Below are 14,802 nucleotides of genomic sequence, written 5' to 3'. Positions count from 1 at the left end.
TTTTTTTTTTTTTTTGAGATGGAGTCTTGCTGTGTCACCCAGGCTGGAGTGCAATGGTGCGATCTTGGCTCACTGCAACCTCCGCCTCATGGGTTCAAGCGATTCTCCTGCCTCAGCCTCCCGAGTAGCTGGGATTACAGGCGTGTGCCACCACACCCAGCTAATTTTTTTGTATTTTTAGTAAAGACTGGGTTTCACCATGTTGGTCAGGCTGGTCTCAAACTCCTGACCTCAAATTATCCATCTACCTCGGCCTCCCAAAGTGCTGGGATTACAGGCGTGAGACACCACGCCCGGCTGCCTGTCGTAAAACATGAAAATGTTAAACAGTGGTTCTCAACTGAGGGCATTTTGTCCCTCACATGACATTTGGCAACACTAGGAGACATTTTTGTTTGCCCCACCTGTAGGGAGTTACTGGCATGTGGTGGGTGGAGGCCAGACGTGCTGCTAAACATCCTATAGTACACAGAAAAGCCCCTTACAGCAGAGAACTGTCTGGACCAGAAGGTCAGTAGCGCCAAGGTTGAGAAGCCTGTGCTAAAGAAAGGGGCCATGTAGAAAATGAAGGTCCCTTGTGAAGCAATCTCTATGTTGTTTCTTTTTTGAGTGACCTCCATTTAAATCTTCATTAATTTATAAAATAGAGTATATATTCACAATACAAAATTTGAAAGTTACAAATGGCATTTGAAGTTTCCCTCTCACACTGTTTTCCTCCTCAGGGACAACCGGTATTACTCATTTCTTGTGTATTTCTAGAGATAGTAATTATTCCATGATTACCCTAGCCCTCAGTGGATGTCCTCACCTCTGAAATCAGAACACACTAAGACCTAAACCAAATTTGTTAGTACTGGTTTGTGTTATGAGGCATTTTGCTCTTATTATCATTTTTTTTTTTATTATACTTTAAGTTCTGGGATTGCTCTTATTATTTCCCTAAACAACAAATGTCCTGATGATGTTCACTACGTCCAGTACTCTTTCTGTGTTATCTGTAGCTGAGCAAGTTTCCAAACGTAGTAATAGCTAGTGGTATTGAGCATTATTTTGTACTGGGCACTGAGTTCTAAGTGTTTCACATATATTAACTTATTTGAAATTCATAATAGCCTTACAAGGCAAATTTTGTTATTATCCCAATTACATAGATGAAAAAACTGAGACAGAAAAGTAATTTGCCCAAGGTTGGGGTAAGAGCCGGGATTTCATTCTCCCCCACTAGCCTCACTATTCTCTGCCTAAATGATTTGTATCAGCAGCACAGGACTCCCTTTTGGCCTTTTGAGAAGAGGAATGATGTAACCATAGTAAGGAGGAAATTTTATTTTTATGAGATTGACGGTGTAGGAGGGAGTGATGTTTAGTCAGTTGATGTTCAGAGCCCCTTGGATGAAAAATACCTGTCTTTGGACTTGTTGAATGCAAAGGTTATCAAGAAGGTCAGGACTGGCCAGGTGCAGTGGCTCACACCTATAATCCTAGCACTTTGGGAGGCTGAGGTGGGTGGATTGCCTGAGGTTAGGAGTTCAAGACTGGCCTGGCCGATATGGTGAAACCCCATCTCTACGAAAAATACAAAAATTAGTCAAGCATGGTGGTGTGCACCTGTGGTCCTAGCTACTTCGGGAGGCTGAGGCAAGAGAATCACTTGAACCCGGGAGGTGGAGGTTACAGTGAGCCGAGATCGTGCTGCTACACTCCAGCCTGGGCAATGGGAGACTCTGTCTCAAAAAAAAAAAAAAAAAAAAAGGACATTCATACCAGGATGTTCATCAGCTCATCCTGAGAGGCAGTAGCTGTGACTGGCTGCATTCCCCTTCTCCTGTCATGTGTTCACACTGGGTACTTGTGATACTTGTGATCGTGGTGGGGGACATCATTCAAACTATACAGAATGCCATTTTTTCCTTTACTCTCAAATCAGGCCATTGTAGTTCTTTAATTTGCACAGGTTAAATGAAAATTTAGTATGAATTCATTGTTTTAAAAATTTCAAAGAAGAACTGAATTTATTAAGTATCTGAAATGTTAAGAGAGGCCTGGTACTGAGAACAGAGAGTCAAAACTGATTTAGTAAAATACTGTATGGACTAATGAAAATGCGAGGGATAAAAGAAAATTATAGTTTCTATGAAATGCTTAAGTTGAGGCCGGGCATGGTGGCTCACGCCTGTAATCCCAGCACTTTGGGAGGCTGAGGCGGGCAGATCATTTGAGGTCAGGAGTTCGAGACCAGCCTGGCCAACATAGTGAAACCCCATCTACTAAAAATATGAAAATTAGCCAGGCGTGGTGGGAGGCGCCTGTAGTCCCAGCTACTTGGGAGGCTGAGGCAGGAGAATCCCTTGAGCCCAAGAGGCAGAGGTTGCAGTGAGCTGAGATTGCGCCACTGCACTCCAGCCTGGGTGACAGAGCGAGACTCTGTCTCAAAAAAAAAAAAAAAAAAGAAATGTTTAGGTTGCTGGGCGCAGTGGCTCATGCCTGTAATCCCAGCACTTTGGGAGGCTGAGGAAGGCGGATCGCTTGAGCCTGGGAGTTTGAGACCAGCCTGGGCAACATGGCAAAACCCCATCTCTACAAAAAAGTACAAAAATTAGCCGGGTATGGTGGCACACACCTCTAGTCCAAGTTACTTGGGAGGCTGAGGTGGGAGGATTGCTTGAGCCCAGCAGGTGGAGGTTGCAGTGACCTGAGATTGCACCACTGCACTCTAGGCTAGGCAACAGAGGAAGGCTGTGTCTCAAAACAAAACAAAAAAAACAAACAAAAATTTAAGTTGATTACTGTGAAACAAGATGAGTCCTTTGAAACCAAAACCACAATTAATATCAATGATTCTTTTATTTTCTAAAATGTTATTTACCTTGATTTGTCTTGTTTTACAGTTCAAATTTTAGAAAATAGCTGTATCATTTCATTTTCTAGTATTAAAATAGCTTTTCCTGGTACTAGTCTCCGATTCCTTCTTGTTTCCTTTTAGATATTTCTGTTTAATGATCAATAAAGTATGTGCATTCTTTTTTTTTCAAACTGTTCTATTTTTTCCTTTGTAGGTGTTTCAGACTTAGGTGAGTGTTATGTATATTTCATGTTTAAAGTCTTTTGTTTTGGGTATTAAGAGACTAAAGTCTTTTTGTTGTGCCTATAATTCTTACACAAAGCCATCTAAATAGATACAAAGTAGAATTATGTCACATGATAAATCTGAATTGGATATTTTTGGCATCTGAATGCTCTCAGGAATGAAAATGTTTTATCAAGTGATTGGAATCCTATAGATGTGAAGTGTGTGTGTGTGTGTGTGTGTGTGTGTGTGTGTGTGTAATATGGATTGTAACTGATTACTTTGGAGAATTTCAAACATTAAAAAGTAAGAAGAAAACTAAAGAACTTCCAGGACCCATCACTCAGTTTTGTAGCCATCACCACATGACCAGTTTTGTCTCATCTATTCCCACTCCTCAGCTTATATAGAAGCAGACTCAAATATCACATTCTTTCACTTGTAAATACTTTCAGTATGTTTCAAAAACATCACCATACTATTATCACACCTAAAACTTAGTAACAATTCCCTAGTCACCAAATGTCCATTCAGTGTTGAAATATCCCCTATTATTTCATACAATGAGTTTTTACAGTTTTTTATTCGAATCGATACCCGTAGACGATTCCACATGTTGAGTTTAGTCAATAAATCTCTTGCCCCTTTTTGTTTTTTGCTTTACAATGTATTTATTAAGAAATTGAGTCATTAGTCATGTAGAATTTCCTGCATTCCATATTTTGCTGTTGGAGCCATAATTCGTCACTTCATCTTAGCCAAAAGACTAAGAAGCGATGGAGTCATAATTCTTTTTTTTTTTTTTTTGAGACAAGGTCTTGCTCTGTCACCAGGCTGGAGTGCAGTGGCACAATTTCAGTTCACTGCAATCTCTGCCTCCTGGATTCAAGCAATTCTCATGCCTTAGCCTCCTGAGTAGCTGGGATTACAGGCATGTGCTCCCACACCTGGCTAATTTTTGTATTTTTAGTAGAGTCAGGGTTTCACCATGATGGCCAGGCTAGTCTCAAACTCCTGGCCTAAAGTGATCCACCCGTCTCGGCCTCTTAAAGTGCTGGGATTATTGGCATCAGCCACTGCGTCTGGCCAGTGGAGCCATAATTTTTTTTTTTTTTTTTTTTTTTTTTTTTTTTTTTTTTTTTTTTTTTTTTGAGATGGAGTCTTGCTCTGTTGCCCAGGCTAGAGTACAGTGGCGCAATTTCGGCTCACTGCAACCTCTGTCTCCTGGGCTCAAGTAATTCTCCTACCTCAGCCTCCCAAGTAGCTGGGATTACAGGTGTCCACCATCGTGCGCAGCTATCTTTTGCATTTTTAGTAGAGACGGAGTTTCACCAGGTTGGCCAAGCTGGTCTCGAACTCCTGACCTCAGGTGATCTGCCCGCCTCGGCCTCCCAAAATGCTGAGATTACAGGCGTGAGCCACTGTGCCTGCTGGCTGGAGCCATAATTCTTAATCTGTGTGTGTTGCTACATTTTTGGATTGAGATTTTGAAAAAACACAAACATTGGTTTAAGCCTAGATGCGAATCTTTAGGTGATTTTAAAAAGCTTTGCAGTGATTCTGATGGACAGCTCTGGTTGCTGTGTTGGGATTTAATCTAGATCATATGTGTTTAAGAAAAGTAAAAAAACTTATTAAGGAAAAGTCTGAGAGAATTTGAATTTGATTTTTAGTTTCAGCAGAAAAGAATCTTCAATTGGATGCCTGTTATAACTAATCAGAGTTATGCCTGAAAGAAAATATAGAAGTGATGGTATATATAAGTTTTGTCTTTATAGGCAAAGTTACAGTAAATGAGTAAGTCCATTTATAATTAGTTCAGATTAAAAGAGGGTTCCTGGAAAACAACTGATCATCTGACGGCCTACCTGAATTTTGCCAGGGGTTGAAAATACCTTATTGGACACTAGCCAGTTTCTGATTGAACTGGGGAATCTAAATCTCTTTTCATGTTAGCTAAGTTTTACTTTTGTTTACTGCTCTTAAATTATAATCAGTTGATGCAGATTACCTTGTAATGAGGTATAATTTCATTGACATCATTAATATTTTAACATGCTCTTTTGCTTAGCTGACAAGCTCTCTACTGATGATCTGAACTCCCTGATTGCTCACGCACATCGTCGTATCGATCAGTTGAACAGAGAGCTGGCAGAACAGAAGGCCACTGAGAAGCAGCACATCACGTTAGCCTTGGAGAAACAAAAGCTGGAAGAAAAGCGGTCATTTGACTCTGCAGTAGCAAAAGCATTAGAACATCACAGAAGTGAAATACAGGCTGAACAGGACAGAAAGGTAAAAGAAATGAGAATTGTTGCCTAACATTTAAAGTGACTCTAACTTGATTGTTTACTTGTAGAAATAATACTGGCTCAGCCGGGTGCAGTGGTTCATGCCTGTAATCGCAGCACTTTGGGAGGCCGAGGTGGGTGGATCACTTATGGTCAGGAGTTCGAGACCAGGCTGGCCAATATGGTGAAACCCCCATCTCTTCTAAAAATACAAAAATTAGCTGGGCGTGGTGGCTCGCACCTGTAATCCCAGCTACTCGGAAGGCTGAGGCAGGAGAACCACTTGAACTAGGGAGGTGGATGTTGCAGTGAGCTAAGATCGTCCCACTGCACTCCAGCTTGGGTGATGGAGCAAGACTGTCTCAAAAAAAAAAAAAAAAAAAAAAAAAAGAAAAAATACTGACAGTCATTGGCTTTAGGATATTGAATATAAGTCATGCCAGCTGACCTTTAGAATGGAGCTTAGTCTTCATTCTCCTCATCAGAACTTCTAGGAAAGGAGTGATCGAGCAGAGTTCCTTTATGTTGAGCAGATGCAGAAGTTTAAGAAAGTAATAAGCTACTGGTATCCAGGATTATCTAGCTCATCTTTCCAGTGGAGCTGAGCCTCTGTCCCTTAAAGCAGTGCTGAATGAATCTTTGTTGGAGTCTGAGTATATTTTTCTCTGCTATTGTTGTTAAGTGGTTGGTGGTTAAAAAACAGGTGAAATAGCTTCTTTAGCCCTCTATCTGGGCACACCATTTATTAAATGGGTGTCCACAGGCTGATTTGGGAACCTAACTGCTCATCCCACCTTTGTGTCTTCTTAGCAGTACTATTGGCCACTACCTCCTTTTTGAAACTATTTCTTCCCTAGGCTCCCTGACACCATACTCTTCTAGCCTTTCTCCTACCTTGCTGGCCACTCCTTAACCTCCTTTTCTGCTCAGCCTCTCAAATAGTGGCATACCTGGCATTAGTTCTGAAACGTTTTCTCCATCTAAACCGTCTCTAAGTGTTCTTGTTGAGTCCCGTGACTTGGAAGTTTAAATACCATCTATACCTGATAAATGTCTATCTCCAGCTCTGACCTCTGCCTTGGCTTCAGGTTCCTATCCAGCAGCCTACCGGGTATCTCCGCTGGATTTTCAGTAGTCATTTCATGCTTATCATGTTCCAAACAGATTTATTTATTCTCTCCAACCTGTCTTCCAGCCCCTCAACTTGTTTCTCTCTAAATAAACTGAGTTGAACAATCTACTCAGTTATTCCAGCCCAAATCATGCTTTGTTGTTCTTCCATCAATTCATATTCAGTTGCCCCACAGATCCTACCAGTTCTGCATTCAACATAAATCCCAAATCTGTCCACTCCATTACTACCACCTTAGCCCAAGCTTCCACTATTTTTTCTTTTCTTTTTCTTTTTCTTTTTTTTTTTGAGACAGTCTGTCTTTGTGGCCCAGGGTAGAGTGCAGTAGTGCAATCTTGGCTCATTGCAACCTCTGCCTCCCTGGTTCAAGTGATTCTTGTGCCTCTCAGCCTCCTGAGTAGCTAGACTTACAGGTGCATGCCACCACACGTGGCTAATTTTTGTATTTTTAGTAGAGACGGGGTTTTGCCATGTTGGCCAGGCTGGTCTCGAACTCCTGACCTCAAGAGATCCACCTGCCTTGGCCTCCCACTGTGCCAGGATTACAGGCATGAGGCACCATGCCCGGCCTTCACCAAGGAATTTAAACACCAAAGTGCTGGGATTACAGGTGTGAGCCACCATGCCCAGCCAATTTCCCCTTTCTTCATACCCTTCTTTCTGTGTCTATTTACGCAGGCAAATAAAACATAGTCCAATGAAACACTACACTGCCAGAAATCCTCCATGGACTACCCATTTCATTTAATATAATTCCAAATTCTTTTTTTTTTTTTAACAGTTCCCAAAAGGCTTCTTGATCCCAGCTACTGCCAAAAGGCTTTTTTTTTTTTTTTTTTTTTTTTTTTTATCGCTGCATGCCATGAGCCATTTCACTGCTCCAGGCACCCTGGTATTTTTTGTCTGTACCTTGACTATATCTTTCGTTTTGGGACCTTTATGTTTTCTCTGCCTAGTACATTGTTCTATCTTCTCTGTTTAAACCTTGAGCTCTAAGCTTAAGTTTTAAGCCTAGATGTCACTTTCTTAGCAAGACTGAGATTTCCTATCCCTTCAGTCCAAAGTGGAGCCTCTGTATTACTTTCTGTTATGTTGCCCTGTTTATTTTAAATGTAAGGTGGGGGAAAAGGAGGTTGAAGGGGTGTTGATGCTTCACAACAGGTCCTTGTCTGCTCAGAGTCATATGTAGAAATATGTATCACAATCTGAGATGTCTTTTTTGTTTACTTGTTTACTGTCTGCTGCCTCCATTGAGATATACACTGTGTGAGAGCAAGAAGTTCGTCTGCCCTAAGCACCATTGGATCCATACAGATAGTAGGCACTGCCTGGCACACAGGGCTGGCACTTCATAAATACTTATGCACTGACTGAATGGATTCATTGATTTATTATATTGTTTCTGAGAAAAAATAACTTCTGGATTTCAGGTAATCAGTGTTAAGTAATTTGTAAAGTGACCTATGGCTATTTGTTAGGCAAGGTATATTTTTTTTTGTTTTTTTTTTGGCCCATGTTGAATTTAAATTCATTTAAAAATAAGCAGTTTTCTTTGTTTAGGAGACTATGTCAATAACTACCAGATACTTACTAATTTTCTTTTCTTTTTTTTTTTTTTTGAGACGGAGTCTTGCTCTCTCGCCCAGGCTGGAGTGCAGTGGTGCAGTCTTGGCTCACAGCAAGCGCTGCCTCCTGGGTTCACGCCATTCTCCTACCTCAGTCTCCCGAGTAGCTAGGACTACAGGCACCCGCCACCATGCCCGGCTAATTTTTTTTTGTATTTTTAGTAGAGACGGGGTTTCACCGTGTTAGCCAGGATGGTCTCGATCTCCTGACCTCGTGATCTGCCCGCCTCAACCTCCCAAAGTGCTGGGATTACAGGCGTGAGCCACCATGCCCGGCCAACTAATTTTCTTAATGATTCTTCAAAGTAGGCATTATTACTCACAAATGAGAAAGTAGAGATTTGAGAAGATAAATCATTTCCCCAAGGTCACACAGATGGTTGTAGTAAAGCTACGCTTGATTCCAAGTGTATAGTTACTTTTCTTCATATCCTGGATTTAGTTATTTCTCAGAGGAGCATGTGATTCAGGAAATGACAGTGTTTTATATGAGAGGCAGCCTGGTGATGTAGAAAAACCACAAGTTTGGGGGTGAGAGAGACCTTTGTTTGAAATCTGGTTTTTGCCACAGCCGTGTGATCTTGTTTGAGTCACCTCTAGGGTTTAGCTTTCCATTTCACATAAGAAGTAGAAGTGTACACATGCCTGGCACATTAGAGGGGTTCAGGATGTGGAAGCTGCTGTTGTCATGGTTGATAGTGGTCTTTCTGTTTTCCTAAAAGTATATATGGAGAATCGAAAACGAATAATTATTTTGTTTGGTTTCACAGATAGAAGAAGTCAGAGATGCCATGGAGAATGAAATGAGAACCCAGCTTCGCCGACAGGCAGCTGCCCACACAGATCACTTGCGAGATGTCCTTAGGGTACAAGAACAGGAATTGAAGTCTGAATTTGAGCAGGTGAGGACCTGGACTCCCTTCAGCCACACCCCTCTTCCTGACAGGATTAACAGACTCTCCTTTCCTTTTAATGTACTCTGAGGATGTCAAAGATTTGGAAATCTTCTTGTATGTCTACAAAACTGCTTCTTTTTACATAATGGTGTACCTGTGTGTTCATGACCAGATGTGTTTTTAAAATATATATTCTAGTCGTTTGGAATCTTCAGAGCTTTAAGGAGAGTTGGTAAAGGGGAATTCAGGAATGCAGACAGTAATATTTGACGTGTGTATCTTCCTCCTATAGATGGCATGGTAGTGCTTAGATTTTTATAACTGAGGTAATTTCCCAGAGAAGTTAAGTTTTGAAATCCCAGTAAATTATCAGGATGCCTGTAATCATAGTTTCTATTCAAGAAATCATTTACAGTAATATTAACTTGTTACTTTGTCTTGCAAGAAGATACTGAGGTTTTCTAAGTAAATTCTTCCAGAGAATCGCAATGTATGTCAGTATGAAAAGGTATTTTAAATTCTATTTGATGGATATTTTTCTGAGAAAAATTAATGTATAAGCTCTTAAATATAAGATATTGGAATATAATTTAATCTAATTATTATGTTTAGGTTTGCAATACAGATAATTTACTTTCTAAAGCCGACAATTTGTGGCTGAGCATGGTGGCTCACACCTATAATCCCAGCAGTTTGGGAGGCTGAGGCAGGTGGATCACTTGAGGCCAAGAGTTCAAGACCAGCCTGACCAACATGGCGAAACCCTGTCTCTATTAAAAATAGAAAAATTAGCTGGGTGTGGTGGTGCATGCCTGTAATCCCAGCCGCTCCGGAAGCTAAGGCATGAGAATCGTTTGAATCTGGGAGGTGGAGGTTGCAGTGAGCTGAGGTTGTGCCACTGCACTCCAGCCTGGGTGACAGAGCAAGATTCTGTCTCAAAAATAAAATACAGTTGGCAGTTTGTTTCTGACTTTAACAGCCTTCTCTCTTCTCTTGGTATGCCTTCTCTAATATTAGGTTCCATCAGTAAACCTGTAAAGAATTATATACATCGGCCGGGCATGGTGGCTCACGCCTGTAATCCCAGCACTTTGGGAGGCTGAGGTGGGCGGATCACGAGGTTAAGAGATCGAGACCATCCTGGCCAACATGGTGAAACCCGTCTCTACTAAAAATACAATAATTGGCATAGTGATGCATGCCTGTAATCCCAGCTACTTGGGAGGCTGAGGCAGGAGAATCACTTGAACCTGGGAGGCGGAGGTTGCAGTGAGCCGAGATTGTGCCACTGCACTCCAACCTGGCAATAGAGCAAGATTCCATCTCAAAAAAAAAAAAAAAAATTATATACATTAAATATGAGTCAGGACATTTTTGAAACTTTACACAAAATGTAGGAATTTCATGACAACTCTAAGGCCCTCTTTGCTTCAGCAAGTAGTTGCTGGAAGATTACACAGTTACGTGACATGCATTGAGTATCACTTTTTTCTGGAACTATTTGTTTTATTTCAGAACCTGTCTGAGAAACTCTCTGAACAAGAATTACAGTTTCGTCGTCTCAGTCAAGAGCAAGTTGACAACTTTACTCTGGATATAAATACTGCCTATGCCAGACTCAGAGGAATCGAACAGGCTGTTCAGAGTAAGCATAAGCTATGTTATTACAGATAATTTTCCTCAGCATAATTTATTAAAATAATTTTATAGGGAAAATGGGGTACATGTATTGACATCAGGACATAAAAATACTAATCACTCTACTTAATTGCAGTTTTTGCCATTAAAAGTAATGGCAAAATCTATATAACTAGAAATTTTATACCTTGTATGACAAACACAAAATCACCATTTACAAGGCTATTTACCCAGTACCCTTTGGCTATGTCGCATGTGCCTGGGTGGTAAGGGCTAGGGGTCAGTGTGGTCCCATGCTTGCCTTCCACAGGCTTGGTGGGTTATCTGGAGGTGATTTGCCGAGTCCAACTACCAAATGGACAGTATTTATGCTGAGGCCTCCATGTGCCACATTGAAAGAGAAATGTCCTGACAATGAGGGTATTAATAAAATGGGTTTTTTTTAGGATGTTATGGAATCTTTTTTTATTGCATAACAAAAAAAATAAATTGAATACTCACAGAATTTCAAGATCCAGTAGTCTGTTAAGTTTGTTTGAAGTCTCCTATTTCTTTTTTTTTTTGAGACAGAGTCTTGCTCTGTCGCCCAGGGTAGAGTGCAGTGGTGTGATATCGACTCACTGCAGCCTCCGCCTCCTGGGTTCAAGCGATTCTCCTGCCTCAGCTTCCTGAGTAGCTGGGAATACAGGTGCGTGCCACCACGCCTGGCTAGGTTTTGTATTTTTTAGTAGACACAGGGTTTCACCATGTTGGCCAGGCTAGTCCTGAACTCCTGACCACAAGTGATCCACCCACCTCGGCCTCCCAAAGTGCTGGGATTACAGGCGTGAGCCATTGTGCCTGGCCCTGAAGTCTCCCATTTCTTTGCAGAAAATTTCTGATGGCCTTAGCGTAAGTCTTAGCCTAATTTAAATAATGTTTCTTTCTCAACTAGTAAAGGTAAATATGTGGATTAGATATCATGCAGATGTGAATGACTTCTGACTTTACTGCCTGATATGAAGAGGCCAGCTAGGAAAATACACCAGAAATAAGTGGTGGGGGTGGGGTTGTAAGAAACTCTGGCCTCATCTTCCACATGTGTAGATGTAGCTTGTTGAATGTGCATCAGTTCTGTGGATGTATGTTGTCAGATGGAGAGAAAAATGTTTGGCTTTGACTTTTTTTCTTTGTAGGTCATGCAGTTGCTGAAGAGGAAGCCAGAAAAGCCCACCAACTCTGGCTTTCAGTGGAGGCATTAAAGTACAGCATGAAGACCTCATCTGCAGAAACACCTACTATCCCGCTGGGTGGTGCAGTTGAGGCCATCAAAGCCAACTGTTCTGATAATGAATTTACCCAAGCTTTAACCGCAGCTATCCCTCCAGAGTCCCTGACCCGTGGGGTGTACAGTGAAGAGACCCTTAGAGCCCGTTTCTATGCTGTTCAAAAACTGGCCCGAAGGGTAGCAATGATTGATGAAACCAGAAATAGCTTGTACCAGTACTTCCTCTCCTACCTACAGTCCCTGCTCCTATTCCCACCTCAGCAACTGAAGCCGCCCCCGGAGCTCTGCCCTGAGGATATAAACACATTTAAATTACTGTCATATGCTTCCTATTGCATTGAGCATGGTGATCTGGAGCTAGCAGCAAAGTTTGTCAATCAGCTGAAGGGGGAATCCAGACGAGTGGCACAGGACTGGCTGAAGGAAGCCCGAATGACCCTAGAAACAAAACAGATAGTGGAAATCCTGACAGCGTATGCCAGTGCCGTAGGAATAGGAACCACTCAAGTGCAGCCAGAGTAAGGTTTAGGAAGATTTTCATAAAGTCATATTTCATGTCAAAGGAAATCAGCAGTGATAGATGAAGGGTTCGCAACAAGGGTCCCAGAATTGTCTAGAAATGAGTGGGTTTACAAGTACTGTTCTAAATGTTAACACCTGTTGCATTTTATATTCTTTCCATTTGCTATCATGTCAGTGAACTCCAGGAGTGCTTTCTTTGCAACTTGTGTAACATTTTCTGTTTTTTCAGGTTTTACTGATGAGGCTTGTGAGGCCAATCAAAATAATGTTTGTGATCTCTACTACTGTTGATTTTGCCCTCGGAGCAAACTGAATAAAGCAACAAGATGAAAACTGAGTATCTTATCCCTTTTCAAAAAGTACATTTCTGGCCAGGTGCGGTGGCTCACGCCTGTAATCCCAGCACTTTGGGAGGCTGAGGCGGGTGGATCACCTGAGGTTGGGAGTTCAAGACCAGCCTGACCAACATGGAGAAACCCATCTCTACTAAAAATACAAAATTAAGCTGGGCGTGGTGGCGCATGCCTGTAATCCCAGCTACTCGGGAGGCTGAGGCAGGAGAATCGCTTGAACTTGGGAGGTGGAGGTTGCAGTGAGTCAGGATCGCGCCATCGCACTCCAGCCTGGGCAACAAGAGCAAAACTCCGTCTCAAAAAAAAAAAAAAAAATTCTAGTTTGTTGTTATGTACAGAAAATATCCTTGAGAAACAACAGCAGCAGAAGTAGGAACTTCTAGCTCACAGAGTTTCCAGGCTGTGAATTGCGTCACCAGAAGTCCACAGCCTGCTTTTTGGCTTTGAAGGTTTTGGTGAATTGATTCCTGCTGCTCAGACTCAAAAGAGTAATATACAAGCCAAAGTGCCACATGTATTTATAATTGGGGATATATCGTTCTAGTGACTTGTTAAAATGTTGGTCTCTACCCACAAGTTAATTCAGCAGCCCTATATGGGTCACAGCTGACAGTTCTAAAACACTGGTAATGGAGCTTAGTTCTTTCTAGTACCTGGGCTGTGAATCCCTTCAAAGTGGGGGGATGGGGAGCCTGGAATCTTAATGAAGAGATTAAATAGTTTTGTTGTGTATTTGGATTTAGATTGCTGTAAAACCCAGAGAACTTTCTCAGTTCATCTTTCTAATAGTACAATTGTCATATTGCATAAGCACTAACATTCTTTTACTCCATGAAGACCACCATCTCTACATAAAAATATGTCAACTTTCTTCAAAATTACAACTGTTTGTTGGGGATTGTGTGTTTACAAAGAATTTGAGGAGGGACTTTTATCTGAGCAACACATCTGGAATCACAAAAGGGGCAGGTTCTGCATCTGTAGGTATATGCCAGCCCCTGCATTTGGGTAATTACTTTCTAGTGTCTGTATGGCACTGGCCTTGTCCTTTGATTTTGGGATATATTGGTCCACCTTTGGCTTGTGTTAATGTTGTCAATAGTCCTTATATTCCCTAAGTGGATTTACTTAATTCAACAAAATATATCTAGTTTCTGATTGGAACACATGCTTTGTGTTCCTTCCTGAGATTAATGCCTGTAATCTCAAAGGCAGAGGCACTCTGTGCACCTACCTAGGGGATACTAAGTTTTTATTAGGAGATAATAGGACTGTTCTAAATTCAGTTTTCCCTTTTGGAATGGCACAGAATTGCAAAATACATTACTTGTAAAGCTAAACTTCCCTATTTGTCATATTAGAAATGCTTATAATTTCAATTCCACTTGTATATGTAAAATATTATAGGTTATAAGAAAATCTAAGTTTCTCTTGGAGCCCTGAAATAACTTCCTTCAGATGTGATTATCTGTCTGAACTTACAAGAAGCAATACTGAGTGGTTTATTTTTTATTATTCTTTTTTGAGACACTCTCACACTGTCGCCCAGGCTGGAGTGCAGTGGCGCGATCTTCTGCTCCCTGCAACCTCTGCCTCCCAGGTTCAAGCAATTGTCCTGCCTCAGCCTCCCGAGTAGCTGGGATTACAGGTACCCATCACCATGCCCGGCTAATTTTTTTGTATTTTTAGTAGAGATGGGGTTTCAGTGCATTGGCCAGGCTTGTCTCGAACTCCCAACTTCGTGATCTGCCCACCCCGGCCTCCCAAAGTGCTGGGATTACAGGTGTGAGCCACCGTGCCCAGCCAAGTGGTTTATTTTAACCTGTAAAACAAAATAAGACTACAGGCTTCTGAATCTTAGTAGTTCCTTTAACAGCCAACACACCCACCCCCTTGATTGCTTATTAGGAACAAAGACGATACTGAAAAGGGGACCCTGCTTGGCCAGGCCTTTATTTTCCTTCCTCGTGCTTAAAAATCTTCCTGAGATGTAACTCAGTAACCATGT

The 14,802-nt window shown here is 41.5% G+C and overlaps 1 protein-coding gene across 6 annotated transcripts in view; it reads left to right on the top strand.

Annotated features, from left to right (window-relative positions):
• IMMT (inner membrane mitochondrial protein) overlaps nt 1–12,778 on the top strand; it is a 53,631-nt gene extending 40,853 nt beyond the window's left edge. For all 6 annotated transcript variants that reach the window (XM_030827541.1, XM_012502648.2, XM_012502647.2 and 3 more), the window contains exons 11-15: nt 3,060–3,074; nt 5,142–5,365; nt 8,889–9,020; nt 10,530–10,659; nt 11,828–12,778. In XM_030827541.1, the coding sequence (XP_030683401.1) occupies nt 3,060–3,074; nt 5,142–5,365; nt 8,889–9,020; nt 10,530–10,659; nt 11,828–12,441 (1,115 nt within the window). In that variant the 3' untranslated portion in view covers nt 12,442–12,778. The remainder of the gene's footprint in view (nt 1–3,059; nt 3,075–5,141; nt 5,366–8,888; nt 9,021–10,529; nt 10,660–11,827) is intronic.
• The last annotated feature ends 2,024 nt before the right edge of the window (nt 12,779–14,802 follow it).

This window comes from Nomascus leucogenys, chromosome 14 (genome assembly GCF_006542625.1).
Source record: "Nomascus leucogenys isolate Asia chromosome 14, Asia_NLE_v1, whole genome shotgun sequence".
Taxonomy (NCBI): domain Eukaryota; kingdom Metazoa; phylum Chordata; class Mammalia; order Primates; family Hylobatidae; genus Nomascus; species Nomascus leucogenys.
This window is presented reverse-complemented; position numbering and strand designations above follow the sequence as displayed.